Source organism: Lethenteron reissneri, chromosome 32 (genome assembly GCF_015708825.2).
Source record: "Lethenteron reissneri isolate LAM-NWPU_2019-01 chromosome 32, ASM1570882v1, whole genome shotgun sequence".
Taxonomy (NCBI): Eukaryota; Metazoa; Chordata; class Hyperoartia; order Petromyzontiformes; family Petromyzontidae; genus Lethenteron; species Lethenteron reissneri.
In genome coordinates, this window is record NC_083810.1 from 4,400,806 (window position 1) to 4,420,036 (window position 19,231).

The 19,231-nt window shown below is 49.2% G+C and overlaps 1 protein-coding gene across 1 annotated transcript in view; it reads right to left on the reverse strand.

Annotated features, from left to right (window-relative positions):
- The window catches only part of LOC133349908 (protein Shroom3-like), a 150,056-nt gene that overhangs the window by 29,860 nt on the left and 100,965 nt on the right, over positions 1 to 19,231 (reverse strand). The window contains 3 exon segments of the mRNA XM_061563770.1: positions 3,667 to 3,760; positions 6,961 to 10,591; positions 12,368 to 12,499. Coding sequence (XP_061419754.1) covers positions 3,667 to 3,760; positions 6,961 to 10,591; positions 12,368 to 12,499 — 3,857 coding nt within the window.

Consider the following 19,231-nt stretch of genomic DNA (forward strand, 5'->3'; position numbering starts at 1 on the left):
TCTCCACCTGAGGCAGCGGTCTGTGAGCCACAGGTTGTTGGCAAATGCAAAAGACGTGAGTTTGCGTGTCAGTGCCTTGTGCCAACCCCGTCTATGATGTGGAATGAGTAAGATGTAGATTATCTTGAGGGCTTCCTGTACCCACGCCATTTCATCACCGGTGGCGAAGACCACCACATCTCAATCTCCCTCCTTGAGCAAAGTGACGACACTATTGTATACTTGTCTTCGGAGAGCCGTGTTTTATGAGTATCATATATACTGATAAAACAAGGTCCAAGTGACCTTCTGCTTAAGTGAGCATGGGACATTGATCATCACCATTCATAGTGTGAGTCAGCAGGTGGAAATTGAAGTCTCCTATGGCAAGGTCCAGTCTCTTGATGGGAAAACTACTCATGACTTCCTGCAAAGTAGTACTCTGACTACCAACCCCAGGAGGCATGAAAAGCAGAGTTAACCCCCAACTGGGATTTGAATTTACAACTTTCAATTGCGAGTCATGCAACTCGAACCACATTTCTGCCCAGAATATGGTTTAATAATAATAATAATAAAATATAGCACTTCCTCAATCCACTGCTGGCTGAAGGCATCAACACCATGCTGAAATCAGTCACGTGAGTTAACCATACTTTAACAGGTCACTGGGTAACAGTGCAGTGTGCTAACCACTGCACCACCGCCCCCCACTCCCCACCACCCAGAATGTGAGGTGCGAATTAAACTAACAGCGTCCAAGGATTTCTAAGTGATTGCAATAACAAGTCCGACCACAGAGGCAAAGCCGTAAGATCAGCTCTTAGCACAGAGTTATTATAAACCTTACTACCCTACAACAAGCGGTCAATGAACAGAACAATGCTCAAGTCCAAGTTCTAAGGTTTAGGCCTTGGCTTTCTTTCAGATTTTAACAAACGTGCGCCGCCTGCTTGCATATGTTAACAATCGCATCCAACTCCCTTTCACAATAGTGGTGAAGGGAGTGCCGATGTAAATGGCTGTGAATGTTACTGCAGAGAAACACCCCACGGACTCACATTTGGAAGAATGCAAGTTAAAATTTCAGTTCGTAGTCCACTGGGACCAGTTGATAATTTGATCAGATACGGTGTTGAGAAATAATGTCTGACAGTACACATGCCACGCACAAGTTGAGCAAAGTTTGAAAATGTGGATTGTGCCATGATCTCAGAGACCTTTCATAGTTTCAGGGACCTTATTGTAAGCCACAGGATCTGATCTAAGTGACTAACTCAATTTACTCATGAAGAATGATTGTTTGGTTATAAGCCACAGGATCTGATCAAGGCGACGAACTCAATGATCTAATTTAGACAATGATTGTATGGTTATATAACCTCGAAATGCCACCAAAAATGTTGCGTCCACAATTTTCACAAGGGACTGCTCTGCCTGTAAGCTTTATTTCAGCCAGTGAAATGTTTTTGGCCAGGCACTTTTCTTAAATAGTTTCCCACAACATTGGCCAACCACCACAACACGTTTACCTTGTTATTCCCCAAGCATAGTTGTTGATCACAGCTATTTGCATGCACTTTTAATAAATGAAATAAAATAACGGATAATGGATATATATATTTTTCTTGCACCCTTTTCACAAACAGAAAAATATCCTAGACTACATACTAGGAAAAATATATCTTAAGAGTATTCAAAATGTTGTAAAAATAATCTGCCATGTGCAATACGCAGAGATGAATGTGCAATAAAACATTTTAAAGATTTTGTTCAAATGGAAAAGTTACATTCATGCTTGGGACAACTTACTGTACCACAACTCGTGGTTTGCTGAACATCACTAAATAGGGCTGAATCACCCATGCATCTGAGCCCCACCTCAGAGTGAACATCACTCTGAGATTGCACATTGCAATTCAGACCATGTGCTCGAATGTTCCGCAGAGACAGCCAGTAGTTGTTATTGTTACGGACCGGATACTCCGCTGCTAGGGATGACATGCAGACGTGGGGGCACTGCACGTGATTGTTGTTGTTATTATTTGTGGTGTTTTCATCACATCAGGGCTGGCAAGTATCTACCTCACACGTGACCCAGACAACACTACAAAAACCACTTAAGGTTCATAAAAACAACCCGATGCTTTTATTCTCTCCGTTGGCTCAAAGTGCATTTTTCTAGTATGCATGCTGAAACAAAATAAAATTAACGATGCATTCTGCGCAATCCCCACAGGAGTGGGCACCGCGGTCGTAACGACAATATGTCCACGATGGAAAGTGCAAAAGGGAAAGACACTTTGCTTGAATGTTACACTTACCACTTAAGGAAATGAATGAGCCGAATGACACACCCTGCCCCTCCTCCCACGCCATGCGCCATTGCATCCAATTACAGGACTCCCAACCCCGCAGCAACAAATACAGCGGAACACCACTGCCTATTCCAGTCCACTAAAGGCACTCCCCCGACGGCTGTGGGTACAGCTCAACTGAATTCCAAACAAGTTCCCTCTTGCGCAACCAACCTCTGAAAAACTAAACACTTTTGTTACAACCATAACTACACACCACACCATTAGTCACAGCTTACATCTGGCTAATAGGACCAATGCGAAATGATCATCACAATCTGTGGTAGTTGATCTCTTCTTACGCGAGGTTACCCACAGAGTTACATCACAAATTACGGTATTGCACTTGCAACGTGCCACGTACACTCTTATGGGTACGTCAGTTGTGTGCTGCTTGTGGATTATTTTCTGACAAATATGTGCATATGTGCCGAGGTGTGTATAACAACGTGCTGGGTGGTGAATATACATCATCATCCTCGCACAGCAAGAGTGCAGTCGATGCATCTGCCAGCCACCGTTTTCTGTTAACACTTAACACCTGGGTCTGTCGTACGTTGTGTGCTATATGGAGCCTTAATCATTCCACATGGCCTCCAACTGCACCTAGTCTGGCACAGGCTCTATGGTGAAGTAACGGTCACTTAACAGCGAATTGTGTGCGTTATTTCTATTTATTTAAAAGCCGGCATTTTTTTTTCATCACTGGTTTAGAACAGATTGGTGTTAAAATTTAGAGCAATGTAAAGATCACATCAAACTCTGCCGTATCTCAAGATGAAAATGTTTAACGATCGCTACTCATAAACACAGTACTGTAATTAGCCTCTGTGATCATATGGAGGAAATGCTTTATTACATTAAAATGTTACAAAAACAAGATATACCACACCATGTATAAATTACAAAAACAATTACAATGTAGAAAATAAGTGGATAGTGTAATAGTCCATTTAAAAAACAAAGTCAAGTACATTCCTGTTCAACAAGCAATGGGGTTGCACTCATAACCTCTGGCAGCTCTAAACCATTCGTATCAATTCCACATTTCCATGGTTGGGGTAAGTCTAGCAGGAGATCCGACAGCGCAAATAATTCCCAAAACGTGGTACTTATTTCACAGCTTACGGGATGAGTCAACCCGTAACCTAGATTTGAACTCGGACATTTCCCCCTTGTGAGTCGAGCACCGTAAGCACAGTCAGAGTGTCACCTGGTCACAGGTATTGACTGGACGAGACCTCGGGCGCGCCGTTTGTCCTTCGCGACAACGACGACATCCACGGCGAGGTGACGATGATGTGGGGAAGTGGGGGGGGGTAAGTACCTGCCGCTGAGCCATGCTGCTCGGGGTTGGCGTGCACCGGGGCGTGGTCCTCATCCCTGCGGATCTCCAGCTTCCCGAGACGCGCCAACAGCTCCTGCTGGACACACGGGGGGAGGGGGGCAGCCGTGAGCAAAGCTCTCGCCGGGGCGAGCGCTCACTCCACGCGCTGCTCGTTCATTGCACACGCTCCTCCGCGTCCAAGGCAGGCCCCATTCCACATGTGAGAGGCGAGGCCTACACATTCCACCGCGTGAGTCCTATTACTAATGCCACTTGTGCAAGTGGTGCGCCGACTGGTTCTTGGATTGTTAGGCTTCTCCCCATATAAACTGCCGAAACCCACCTCAGAGAGATCTGCAACAAATGCACTTCCTGATGTCGATGGAAAAACCCAAATGGAAATCTGAGGTATTGCTAAAATATAACGCGATGCTGTTTGGGTTGCAACACATACGATGTGTATGTTACGTAATTTACTGCAAAATTTTTTTCAAAAAATAATACCTGCCAAATAAAAGAAAATTTGACAATAAATAGCGGAAACTCTTGCTCTTAATAGTTCAGGATAATGTGGCTCGGATTTAGGAAGTTTTTAACTTCTTGAATGAAATGGACAAAATCGGTTTCACTTGATCGGTTAATGTTGGCAAAATGTGAACGCACTACAAGTGCCGGACCTGAGAAACGCCACGTAAATCCCGGCAACAACACAATCGTCTGCCTCCCCACCACAATCCAATGAGTTGTCAATACTGACAGTCACAATTGAGACTGGAGATTCGATTATAATCGAGTGTGGCATGTTTGCAGGCTTTGGTCGTACTGTTTTTTGTGTCGCAAGCCTCATTTGTACAGTCTAGTTCACCCCGCTAGCTTAAACGTAATACAGTATCCCATTTGCACACGGGGTAAATCGTATGCATTTTTACTTATCGATTCTCAAATGCACGACCGTGAAGGCAAGAATCGACTTTATTTGACGAAACTACGCGTTGTCACGTGCCCAATAAAGAATCTAAGGAAGAAGAAGCGCGTCCTGAATGAACACCACGTGTTTGGTTTCGGACATTAACTTGATACTGACGTGACAGCACAACCGTTAACTCAGCGTCACGCGACCTTTGTGTCAGCAAGATCGGCAAATATTATTTGCTAACAAACACGTTAACCGTGGGCACGATGGCCAATTAAACCAGCTGAAAATTAGGCTTATGTAGAACACTGATACTCTAAGAACATTCGGTAAGCTGGTACGGCATTTTAAAATGTGATATTGCTTAAAATAAAATTCGATCTTTGTGTATTTTATTTTATTTAAACACTTCGCTCAGTAATAATGATTAACTGAAAATTAAGTACAATATTCTGCATATCAAATGTCTCAACTAGTCTCCAGACAGTGGGCTTCTTGGTAGAGACATATCTCAGAAGATTTCAGGAATTGTCTTTCAATAAATACATGTGCATTAAAGTATTTAAATAACCAAATAACAGTTTGTAACTTTGTGAATTCAAAAAACCATCTGCAAAGTAGATCAATGCATACACCTTGAACAAGTTTCGTGATTATCACGATGCCCACAGCACACATTCTGATAAAAATTCTGAGGCTAAATTATTGAAGCGCTATCAGGTCAATACAGAAATATACAGAACATGTAAAACAAACCACGAAAACGCATGCAACCACCCAAACATCATGCCACAAAATTCCCCCGTTATTATTTAGTGGTATCCATTACCCACTATCACTTAAGACGGCGAAGTACTGTGGGACTAACTTGGCATGGTGTCACGCTCTTGTTTACATACAAGTCCAGATTGTCAGCAACTGCCATTCCAGAGCCACGTCTAACATATTTTAGTACATTACCACCATGGTGCTGGGTGTAAGGAAGACTGCAGCTGTAAACAGCTTGTGCCGTTTATTGATGGAGCACTTTAAACACATGCTGGCAATGAATCGCTGCAAAAGTTTCACTATTTGTTTTGGCAGTGTCATTTCGAAGGCTGCATGACCAAAAGCCCACGAGATTATTTAATTGCCTGGCGCCCAGTACACAGCCTGACCACACATTGCACAAAGACAAATTGCCTACACAAGGCACAATGATGTGAAGGGCATTAGGGACAATTGTTAAAGCTTCCCCGTTGCAGAAAGAACACTGCTGACGAAACATTGACGCAGTTGCTCAATATCCCCACTAGGGGGTAGGAAAGGACCGACTGAGAGAGCGAGCGTGTCCGAATACCGCAGAGGATTTTCGATATTGCGCCGAGGGACGCGCTACAGGCCTGCTGTAAAAAAGCTAAAATACTACGGCAAAATCTCTATCTATCAGAGCTTTGCCAAGTCTCATCCAACGCCGATGTAAGTTATGTTTTGCACGTGGGAAGAAAAAACTGGCGTACTGAGAAAACCCACACACACAAATACGAGGGTTATATTCGGAGGTATGAATATACTGGGCCCATTACCAAATCGATCATCTCCTGACCACTCGCAGACCAGGTTTTTTTTGTGTTCCAAAATTCGACGCGAACCCGCCAACCCTTCGCTCCCTAAAGTGGTGCGCATTATAGGCGTGCCCCGCCACCACGCCCAGCTCAAAGCGTGCGCATGTAATACACTCGGGGGAGGGCTCCTCTATTCCTTCGTTGACGCAGGGCAGCTCAGCCGACCTTCACACCGGCTAACGTGGAGGTGGTGGGCCCATGCCCTCCGTATAGAAGAATGTCATAATTGCCGGTGATTTTCCATGCGGCTTTTGGGCCACGAGACCAACTCACAAAGGGGCCCCCCTCTCCCTTAATCGAGCGCTACCGGGGCCGGTCGGCCATTGCGGCGTCCTCACCAAAAGCGGGGGTGGGGGGGGGGGGGTGGGGAGGGCTGGAAGCAATGATTCGATTAGGTCCTGGGTGCACGTCATTACCGCAGGATTAACTCGAGTGGGGGGCTTTGGGAGAAGGGGGTGGGGGTTGGTTGGTTCACTGCGTGGGTCACTGCCTTTGAAATTGGAGGGAGCGTACAATAAACGCCGAGGGCCACCCCCGGCCACACGTGTCACCCACTCCACAGAATCTGAATCTTTAGCGGAATCATTATCTTTCTTAGAAAAATCCAATGATCTCTGACACTCCTTTTTCACGGATGTCCAGTAGTTTCACAGATGTCCATGGCGCACCCTCAAATCAGCACGGTTGGCTACGTACCGTGCGAAAGAAGGTCAACAACACGTAAAAAAACATACAAACGGGGGATGTAAGGGTGCTGGTGAGGGGGGCATGAAGACTCACCTTGCAAGACACCTCCGAGGTAGGCGAAGAGCGCGAGCGAACGTGCACGTGTCTCCTCCCGTCAGCCTTCCAGCTCGTCAGATTTTCGCTGGACACAAACTTTTCGGAATTTCGTGGGGGCAGCATCTCCAGGGACATCTGCTGCTGCTGCTGCTGGTGCAGGTGCGCCTGCTGCGACCACGACGGCTGCTGCAATTGCTGGCGCTCCCTACCACGGGCGCCCGTCGCCGTCTGATGATCGGAGTTGCCGAAGCCGCCGTCGTTAACATTCAAGTCGGAGCCGTAAGGTTGCTGCTGCTCCAGCCCCTGGGCACGGCCAGCAGACGTGAGCTTTCTCTCAGAGCCGGCGTGTTGCTGATACGCAGGAGGGCTCAAGTCGGAGTACGCGGCCATCGGTCTGACGTCCTCTCCGTGGGGCCTCCACAGGCATTGCTGCTCCGACGAGGAGCTCAGGCTGGAAGAGGATGACGAGGAGTGGCGACGGGCTTCCATTTTTGCCAAGCACAGCTCGGGATGACCGTACCAACCGTATCCATCTTTCAGTGCATCGTGCCGTTCGGATTTAGTGTTCGAAGAATTTGAGACATGCTGCTGATGCTGCTGTTTTGCCTGTGCCCTTTGCAGGAGAGACATCTTGCTGCCGTCCTTCTCGAAAAATTTCCGTCTGTCTGCGACAGAGCCGCGGTCACCATTGCTGTTGCCGCAAAGAGCAGCGCTGCCCTCCGGGTAGGCAAACGCGCCATCGCGCAACTTGCTTCCAAAGGCCGGGGAAGTGTCACTCTCTGAACCCACACCCACCTCGTTCATTTTCTCCGGCTCCGAATACGACCTCTTCTTCTGCTGGTCCGTCAGCCGCTTGCGACCACATATGCGGGGAACGTGGTGCGCCGGCAGGCTCTCTGTGCTCTGGAAAGCACTGTCCAGTTGGCTCCGAGTGAGCGGCGGGTTGCTCAGAGAGCTCGACCTGCTGTGATTGCCCTCCGAGTTCTCAAGCGTCCGCGACTTCAGGCTCGAGTCGAAGGGCAGTCTGATTTCCAGGTCACGGCGGCGGAAGGACGTCGCTCTGAGAACCTTGGTCTGAGCCTCCTTCACGTGCTCCTTGTAGGCCTCGCCGTACGCAGCATCCAGCGGGGAGTTGAGCTCATCCTTGGCGGACTCTCCTTTCCACTGGCTCGTTAGTGACTCCGCGGCTTCATTCTCTTCCTCCTCCTCCTCCTCTTCCACGAGCTGAGAGGAACTCTTGCTCTTCTGCAGCTGGGCACGTTTCATCTGGATCTCGTTACGCAGTGTGGTCGCGAAGCGGTCGCTGCGCCGTATCTGCTTGCCGGGATCACCGGCGGTCGCCGCCGCTGCCGCCGCCCTGCTGCCACCCTCTGCCGCACCGAGCACCGTCAGGTGATGCAGCATAGGCGTGCGCTCAGCACTAATCACGTTGCGCGTGCCCAACCGGTCCGCCACGCCGCCGCCACCGCCGTTGCGAGGGTCTTCTGCAAAGCCGTAGAAGCCGCCACCCCCCCTATCGAAGTCGGTGTGCGCCGACTGCCGGCCGTCGAAGCTGGAGCCGGTCTCGGCCGAGCCACCGCTCAACTGCCTCCTGCCGCTGCTGCTGGGGGGGCGGCCGTCCGTCGGCGGGAAGCTCGTGGGTTTCAGGTCGACGCGCGCGGCGATGCTGCCCTGCGAGCTGTGGCTGCTGCTGCTGCTGCTGCTGCCGCTGCTGTTGTAGCGCTTCCGGCTGGCCGAGTCCGGTCTCCGGATCTGGTCCGCGTAAGCGTAGGCCAACGGCTGGACGGCCTCGTCGTGCCACTGCCTGTACTCCCCCTTGGGCGGCGGGCACGGGGCCACCTCCACCTGCGTTGGGTGGTTCATGGAGATGCAGTAGTACCTCGCCGCCGCAGCACATGGCTGGTTCAGCTCCAGCATGCTGGCCGACTTCAACGGCTGCCCTCGGAGCGAACCGACGTTGGACTCCGCCGCCCCATCTTGATTTTGATACGAGCTCGGCGGGCCCAGGCTCTGCCTCCCGCCGCTACTGTAGGATCTCGGGGGCGGGCTTTGGCCGAAGCCACCATCCTCGCAGTGCCTGCCATGCTGAGGCTTCAGGCTCTCGGCTGTCACAGGAGGCTGATTGTAATAAACGTCGGAGCACTGCTTTCCCACAGCCGGATAGCCATAACCGCCGGCGCCTCCGGACACCGACAGCGCGTAGCGAGGATCTTGTTGCTGCTGCTGCTGTGCCGAGTAGACGCCTGTGGGGGCGAGGGGCTGCCCGGGGTAGGCCTGTGCGGGCTGCGGGGATGGCACCGGCTTGCGTGGGACCATGGGGCTGGCCTCGGGGCTGCGCTCTGGCACCGTGTTGAGCGGGTGCGGCTCCGAGAACGCCAGGAGGTTCGAGGCCGAGCTGCCGCGTGGCGGAGGCCGGGGGGTTGGCGCCGTGGCGTTGGGAGGCCCCGGCGCGACCGCCGCGACCGCCGGCGGGAGGTAGCCGTCGGGGCCCGACCACGACGGCGACTTCTCGTGGTTGCGCGTGGCGATGAAGCTGACGCTGCGGATGGGCGGCGGCGGCGGCGTCCCCACCGGCGAGGAGACCACGCTGTCCACGCTCACGGCCGCCTTCATCGGCGGCTGCCACAGCTGCCCGCTGCTCCGCCGACTCGACTCTGAGCACCTTCTGTACGACGACTGCTGCCCCTGGTGGCTGTCGCCGGCCTCCTTGCCACCGCCGAGCGTCTCGTCACAGCCCGAGTGGAGGCGCTCCTTGCCGTACCTGCTGGGGTAATCGAGGCTGTTCGCCTGCTTGCTGTTGTGCATCAAGCAGTCCTTGTTGCTGTAATGGTCCGCCCTCTTGAGGCTCTCCGTGTGTCTGTAGCCAAGCTCGGAGGCGTAAATGTCGCGGGACTTGCCCTCGCCCGGCTCGTCCTTGCCGTAGTAGTTCTTCATGGCGCTGTTGGTCAGGTTCTCCCTGATCTCGTACCGGGCCCTGGCCGAGCCTGCTCCACAGATGTCGCGGTTCCCGTTCTCGTACGTGGCGGCGGCGACACCGGTCGCGGATCCACGCGCCTCCCCGTTCCTCGGCACCTCAATTTCACTGCGCCGTGACGCCCGTGTCTCCGGCTCCTCACGCACGCTGCCCGCCTCTCCGTAAACAGTCCGCACAAAGCGCAGGTCAGCCGGTGGTGACAAGTTCCCACCGCCGCCACCGCCGCCGCCACCGCCGCCGCCACCGGTACCATCCCAGCAGCCCACCACAGGGGCGGCCGCCACATTCTCCGCCGATCCCGAGCGGTCGCTCACGGAGAAAGAGCTGTAGGCCGAGTCGCGCTTGCTGTCCACGCTGCTGGACGACTTGACGTGCTGATGGTGCTGCTGCTGCTGGTGCTGCTGCTGCTGTACGTGGGGATAGAAGCCGTGGTGCTGCCCTGAGGTGGGGTGCAGCAGCCCGTCGCTGCCGTGGGGCGGATGATGCTGGTTGTGGTGTGGATGGTGCGGGTGGAGGTGCTGGTGGTGCTGGCTCGGCTGCGTGGGGTGGTCGAGGCTATCCATGCTGCCCCGGGAGCTGTACTGGTCCGGGCTGAGGTGGTGCCCATATCCCGCCATGTCGTACGATCCGGAGAGGTCACTGGTAGAGGAGCTACTGCGAAACAGTCACATGGCAGCAACTAGGTTAGCGCTACGATACAAATCTAACGGTGAGTTTTATATATCTAGCGGCATGTCATGCAAATTGCATATCACAATCACCGAGGAACCACAGACAAGCTGGGGAGGCTGCCAGGCGTTGAGCCGGTGCCAACAATGGCTCTGCAGTTCTCTATATATTAAGATGCTTTCAACCAAATAGTGAATGCTTACACATTTGAGAGGAACCTGAAGCTGCCCGAAAAAAAACCCACGCATGCGAGGGGGCAACACTCTTTCCCACACAGAAGAGAAAGTTGAAGTTAAGTCCCCACACTTCGCTGTACTGCATTCTGCTGGCGAGCCAGGGTTACAGGCACCTCGATAACCACGGGAAGGGACCCTCGCGCCTCCAGTGCTGGATTACGGGCCACATGCAAGCACAGCCACCAACTGCCTGGCAAGGATGTGCAAACCATGACTGAAAGCTTGCGGACTTGGGCAGAAATGGAAGGTTGCAAGTTCAAACCCAGTTGAATTCGTCGAAGCCCAGGTTCTTTTATGGGCTCAATAAAATAAGTACTATTCTGTACAGGCAACCATTACAATGTCATGGGTAAATTGATCTCCAGAATATGAAACGTGGAATTTCCACACCTGACTCAGGGCCACTTCGCACAGACGTTAAAGCCATAAGGTAGCTCTCGTTTGAGCAGGGCGACACCTTTTCCTTGTATGTGAGAAAAGCCCTCACACCATGGTTGAGCTGAATTTGGCAATATATTCTTACGTGTCAGTAGGCGACCAGTAGATGGCGGTCCATCAAGTGGGTTGGTGAACCTTTCTGTACAGTACTTTTCCTTACAGGGCTTCTCAACGTACGACTCCCACATGCCAAATAAAAGTAACGATTTGGCCAAACATTGTACTGCATGCCCATCTCGAAAAGGGCCTCGACACCCACGGAGCCTCTCCTGTATACACGAGGCTACTATTAGCACAGTGTAAGGTTAAACCAACCTAAAATAATCCTTTAATGGCTTAGGATACGTGACACTAATCCGGCTCAATAGGGTACAAGGAATAGAACCTAAAACTCGACACAATTCAAATTTCCCTTGCTCAACCATCACCAATCTGCAGTGCCTAAAAATAGCTTCGGGTTTCAACTACACATTGTGTTGACCGCACATCAGTGGTCAATCCAGCGTCACTCTGCGGAAAGGCGAACCGTTACTGTTAGAAGCCGAGTGAGATTTGATTTTGCTTGAACCCCTGTGAGCGAGCATAGGCCTAACGGCACATTCTGTGGGACGCTCCGGGATTGTTTAACAAACCGCAATTGTAAATACTGCGTCGGAAACCACAAAGTATTAAATGAGGCCGCAGACTCATAGGGACATTAGCTATAAGTAGAATGAGTTTTAAAAAATTATGGTGTTAAATTTAGTTCCGTTTGATGAAATTAGGTCTATTAAAAAAATGTATTTGCTTCCAAGTACTCTTGCACATTTGGGCTACAGAAATGAGCGAATGCCTTTAAATTCCCCGCACTTTACGGAAGTAAGAACCACCCCGGTGAGTGCTACCGACAATGAAATCAACATCGACATACACATATATATACACACATGCGTGGTACAGTCTACACGATAACATCCAAATGCATATGCTGTATAATATGGTTATCCGTTCATATTGGTCTGGTAGATTGGGAGTACTTCGTGTGGTAGACATGGTGTACCTGCTGCGGTAGTGGAGCAACGCAAGGTGCGGCAGTGACCCGGCGTACCTGGTGTGGTAGGTCGGGTGCCAGGCGGTGCTGGCGCTGCCCTGGGAGATGCGCATCATGCCCGTCGCCTCCTCGTCCTCCTCGTGTTTGGTCGAGTGCCACGAGTGGGGGCGGCTCACAGGGTCGCTCCTCCTGGAACACGCGGGGGGAGGCGCAAAACGAGGGGGCGTCAACGTGGGACCCACGATCACATGTGCACACCATCGCCACCTCCCCGTCATCGTCATCATCATCATCAGGCACCTTCCTACAAATCTACTTGCATCTCATTCTAAAATTGCTCTCAATTAAAATTCCTGTGCCCATTTATCACCGTGCTGTGATACCAATGGCAAATCCAATCAGACAGCACTGTTGGTAAAAAGCTTTACAGTACTTACGATCAGAAATGTTAAGTGCTGGTCAGGGGTCATCGTAATCATCAACAGCCGCTCTCTATCCACTGCTGCGTGAAGGCCTACCCACACAGCCACCATCCCATCATGGACCAGCGCTGCGACTCATCCATCTCACTCCTGAACGTGAACTTAGAAGCCTTCTCTCCATCGGCCGCCACTCCCCGTAAGCAGTCTCATCCATCGTGCTACCCATTGCTTACCAACTCCAGTGCTCATGAAAACGAGTTATCGTTTCTTGGCATCGCGAGTCATATTTACAAGTGTTACAAGTCACACCGTGTTGCCAACCGTAACCACATATAATGTTAGCTACACTGGCACACTATGAAAACTAAACTAAAACTACCAGTTAAGGCCCACTGAGCTGTGTAGATAGTTTTCAGAAGCGACCTGGCCACAACTGATAGTTCAACGAAGAGGTTTTTTAGGTGGACATTTATAGCAGCCAAATACTCTAAACGCACGTTGATTCTAAAATGTGGAAGGAAAAATCCAGATAACCCGGAGAAAAATCCACGCGACCACAGGGAGAACATGCAAACTCCAAATATACAGGCATCAGGGTCAGGATCGAACCCACGACCTCCTGTATACCAGGCGAGGTAATTAACATCTCACCACTGCGGCGCCCCACGCAATCTCATGCTTCAGACCCAGTACTCCACGTGCACAGCCCAGCCCATTTCACCATCAAGTTCAGCAACTCATTTGAGCAGTGACAAAGCTACCATCATTCAGATATCAAAACAGGTTTATGCCCGTTGAAATTTTTCAGATCCGTGATAGTGATCAAGTAAACACTGAATTTACGGTAAAAACAGCCAATGCGGGGGAAGAAATGAAAAGGTCAAATCGAGAGACGTTTCATGGACGTGCGAAACGATTTTGCAATTTCCAGGAAGATATCAAAACAGGTGTATGCCCGTTGAAATTTTTCTGATCCGTAATAGTGATAAAGTAAACATTGAATTTACGGTAAAAACAGCCAATGCGGGGGAAGAAATGAAAAGGTCAAATCGAGAGACGTTTCATGGACGTGCGAAACGATTTTGCAATTTCCAGGAAGCGGCAAATCAACAGAGGGGTTCGGTAAAGCGCAAATCAACGTGCAGACAGCGGACGGCTCAGATGTCACTAGTGCTCGGGTGCAGATATACAAAAAAGAACGCTCGCCACGCACAGAAAAACCCACGTTCTGTGTTTGTGCCGCACTTTGCGACTCACTTTACGAGCACGCGGTAATGCACTAAAAGATACTGATGATAAAGCCAATCATTTTGACACATCTACAAAGTACAGGGTTGTTGCTGTGGTTATAATTCTTTACTGGTCTCCCTCGGAAGACGGACTTTTGTGTTTCATTGGGCTATCACGTGGTTACCAAGTTGTTAATTTACACTGAGGAGTTGAAAACCCGATGAGGTGTTGACCTTGTCCATCACTCTCCGAGGTTGATAAATAATTATACTTCGTTGGAGATCAATAGTGAATACTTTATTGCATTAAAAGCATAACATTAAAATAACTAGAGCACAGTAAATATATATTACAATAATTATTTGTATGTATCCACGTGAATATTACAAAGCCTGAATTTAATGAGGGTACATTGTATTTAAAACAGCAACGTTTTAAGAGACCAGTGTTGTTTGTGGACTGTCTAGTATAATTCATTAGTTTTAGATTTAAAATTGTGTGTTGCACGTGTATCGATAAAAACAAATCTGATGATGAAGACAAATGTTTGCCTGGCAGGGCGGTGTTTTTCCTGCAAGCAGGAGCTTTGAGCAGAGATCATATGTGCAAGACACCTTTCTGACCCGCCCCAACTAGATCTATAAAAAAAAGCTTCAAAGCTCATCGGATTTCTCCAAATAAAGATAAATTAAGATGCCGATTCTAAGATTGTACAGTTGCCAGAAGCTAGCAGTACGTGTCACCGAACTATGGCTTCATGCAGAGATTCTCTAGGGATTTCAGAATTCTCCCGAATGTAAGAATACCCAGTCACGACATGACCAAGCATATATAGCAGACTTCAAAATGGGTATGATATTCGTTGAGGCGTTTCTAAGGTCAATAAGGTACATTTATTTACATGCCAGGAACAAAATTTGACACTTTGAAGTGCAGAACTGAAACTTAAAAAAAAACATTACTCGTAGATCTATATTAGTAATATTTGGTGGAGTCTGCCGCATATTTTTGTTGTCTTCTATATTTACCAACCAAGTGTAGGTTAATGGAGTGAACATAAGGGCTGTTCTGTAACGTGCAAACACCCACCAACTATTGTCAAGAACAAAACCAAATGTGACATACGTCACACACGACCAATATTGGTGACATTATTTTATTTGGGGGGGGGGCCACATCGGTTAAGTGAAATATTGAGCCAGGTCCGTAACATGGCCAGATCCACCGGTCGCAAATGAAGGTCATTCAAATGAGCGGAACTCGATGCGGGCTTCACAAATAAGCAAATAAAAGATACCAAAACACGAGACATCGTGCACAGGTGTGAACGAGACGTTTTTTTTGGGGGAAAAACTGAACAAAAAATGTCTATTGTAAATAAGAGAGCAAGGGCCAAGCCTTGTTTTGGCATTCTTCGCGTCCATAAACATTGTGGAAAAATGCACAGGAAAAAATGCCCTCGCGAAAATTACGACGCTGGAATGGACACTCACAATCGGTGTTAAATGCCTCCTCTTCTCAGTCTTAGGCCACCCCTAACTTCCAGCAGTAAAACCATCCCATCCTCTGAGAAACTTGCACAAAATAAGCCAAATAGAACGTTCAATATCCGCCGGAAAAAAATCCCTTGCGCGTGCCATAAAGCAATTAAGAGTGAATTTCCGTACCGTGGAATTTTACAGCATGTAGTGGATTTCCGAAGACCGTTGAGAGGGAGACACTTTGTGAAGAAACTTTGTTACACGAGCGAATGATCTTGTTGAGTTCAAATAAATAAAAATTGTATTGCCAATTATAATTACAATAAATCTCCAGATCAGGGCTCGTGGTCTTGTTAAATCACCAACGTTTTGATACTCACATACATGCAAATTCCAGGTTTAAGATAAGGGCATCATCTCTTCACGATGATGAAATTAATCCCACTTTGAGGGACGTCACTTACTGTGGAATGTCCGAACAATGTGGAACTCTCATTTCTGGCTCAGGCCCCCAAAGAGGGAGATGAGTTTTGTCCCATTACTTGTTTGAGCCTTGGGTACCCTTTGACTATTTTAACCAACTCACAAGTAAACGTCAGTAAGCCACTACACGTGCCACTCTTGTTCATAGCCCTGGTCACACTTGCTGTATTACCGTCTGTGGTTAAGTTGATCGCGTCAACCGAGATATTGCATACTACAACTCAAGCGTCGAGAGCAAGCCGTCCCCCAAGCTATGGACAAGGCTGAGTTAATGCCGCTGTCTCCAACGGGCTGGCACTCTGTGATGCGGTGCCGACAACAAAGCGACAAGGTCGGGCTTGATCTTTCCGCAGGCACAATCGCTTTGCTTACAACCAACGGAGTGCCGTGCCTGACAGCCCGGGTTGTTTTTAACGCGGCATTAACGGACACATTAAACAACTTTCTTTGAGCAATAAAAGCATTCATTCATGTCACACGTTCAAGCGGTGCGGAGGGAGGACACGTCGGGGAGTGCTTCGGCTGAACACAGGAATGGCACAGCGCTACCACAAAAATCAACAATCTCGTCCGTCTTCAAAGACATGCGACGTTAGCCGTTTTAAGGATTGCATCACGCATTAACAGGCAACAGCGAGCGAGGGAGGAAATTACGCAGCGGCAGTAAAGAACCAGAGGGAACTGCGGAGAGACAACAATCACAAAGCAAAGGCACGAACGAACCAAAACAAGAAGCAGAGATGAAAATGCAACTAAAGCAACGTCCGAAACGTACTACATTCACTACGGTGCACGCAGAGTCGGAAGGGACGAGCAGAGGGTACAACTACTGGGCTGTCCCCCACGGACGACGACCACTGGGGGCTTGATCGGTAGACGCGGGCGAGCGATTCTGGGCGCAGGACAAGCGAGGAGCAGAATTACCTCATGGACTTTCTCAGGATCTTAGAGAGAAATCGCCGCGCCGACCCAACCGCCCTGTCGCACGGAGGCTCGCCGGGCTTCGAGAGAACGTCCACCATCTCGCCTCCCAGAGCTCTGGGTGCCCGGGGGCCAGCAGTGCAAAGAGCCGAGCGGAGGCGAGTAAGGAAAAATAGAAAGAGGAGGGTCTGAGGCAGACAGGAGAAAAAGCCCCCCTCCGGCCACTTCCATCCCAACCACCACTTCACTTTCCCACCCCCTTTCTCAGTACCCCCCCTGCTCAGTATCCAACCTCCCTCTTTCCCCTCCACTTGCTGCGTCCCACCCCTTACAAGCCCCCGCCTACTCCTCTTCCCCTACATCATCCTCCTTACCGTGCTCTGAACCAAAGGTTCCAACGCGTCTCCCTACTCAAACAAGCGTGGGGTGGTGCTCTTCTTTGTTGTGGTGGCAGTTTCACATTCCCATGGTGGGAGAAAATCTCTCCAGGGGCCTACCGCTGTTGGACTTCCAACCAAGCTGAAGTTCACTTTATTTGCCCCGGAAAGGATGGCAGGCCAGAAAAGCTGACTTCCGACTTAGATTTTCACTCGCGGTCATTCGATCGCGAAAAATCAAGCGCCCTGACTGGAGCACTGCCCAGTCGGCTGGCGTACACCTAACCGGACAAATACCGGGACGCTTCCTTGCACTCGGAGAGTCGCAGAGACAAACCTTGACGCACACACGCAGCGTGTGTACGTCGGCGGAAATGCGTGCGGTTCTATTGAAATTATGCTGCATTTGGAGTGAATCCCCAAGACGATGTTTGGGTTGGTTTTTTTACGGCCACACCCAACACAACAAAACCTTCCGTTCGAACATCAAAGTGCAATGTTTATCTAATGAAGCCTGTGCCGTTGGAATTTCCAAAAACGTTTTATGGAAAAATTATCAAATTAATGGTTCATTACGGTCTACATTTTTTTCACAGCGAGGTGACTATTACAAATGTTCTGTAGTGTGACTATGTTATTGTTACTTCATTCGGAACATTTTCTAAATCCATTGGGGAAATTCTTTCGTGACTAAAGGGCACTCATTCTGTAGTTTATGAAATAGAAAAACAAACACCCTCCCGTATGCCAAATATGCCGGTGACTTTATGGGCCAAACTAAACCAACGCCTGGCACAGACGAAGAAAGGGAACTCTGAGAGTTTTGCTCAAGGCAGAAAAACACTCGATGCACTTTTCAGAGCAGAAATGTATTCTCTCTCTCCCCTCTCAAAAGTCTTCCAGGGGGACTTTAGGGACCATTTGACATCCAAATTAGACGTGAAGTCCTGAGGAATGGATTTAGTGGTAGAATGCGACAGCCTCCAGAAAGGCCTCATTCACTGACCTACAATGAACGGCGTTTTTTCATATATGTTAAGCATATGAAAATAACATTAGCGCGGCGAACAAGGCTGTTGAAAAATTAGGATTGATTTCGTTTTGAAGGAATTTGTTTACTCAAGGTAAGGAATTAGGGCTCTTGTCCTTGTGTGTTTATGTAATCACACGCATGAATATCATTCAATATTGGTTGTCTCAATTTGTACGTTGATTAAACACTTTGAAAAATTAAACGGCCAGACGAGTTCTAAGACGCACTGCTGGGTTTGAGAAATGCTAACCCATGCTACGATTCAACATTACTGAGCAAAGTCAAGGTGGCTCCCATGCTCCAATACAGAAGGGGTGTTGCCGATCTGCATCCATCGCCCAAGGCCCATGGTGTAAATTGCACGTTCCTATGGCAGGGAACGTATATCCACTTTACAATCACTGCTGATTTCTAATGAAGTGTCACTCGTTGCATTGACCCCAGACGGCTAATGGGCTGAGTTAACCCAAGATTGCGATTTGAACTTTACAAATTAAAGCAATCGAACCGTAGTGGCAACATCTGGACTGAGCTCAAATTCAGAAGGCTAAAAAAAAAAACTATGAACGCAACTACAGTCTACGAAACATGTGCGATAACAGAGTGCTTACAACTAAAGTGTGTGCATGTGGTAGACACCGAACTGTATGCTATTTTACAGAGTAAAATGTTTCTTGTTGAGAGGGTGCACACCACTTCAAGAACGCAGGAGCTAATTTCCCTCCAACACAGCCTCATGTCTAACGGGCGAGGGGCATATCTCTTCGGCAAGTGGTTCCATGAGGGGCGAGGCCAAGGACACCAGACATTGCTTCCCCACGGATCTCATTAGCAACAGGAAGAGAAAGCCATTTGAGTGACCCTATCAGCGACCAAATCTACTGTACTAAAGACACCAGTCCCCGAGGCTCCGAATACCCAACACGAGATTTTTTGCTATAAAACATGAACCATACGATTCCACACGCGGAAGG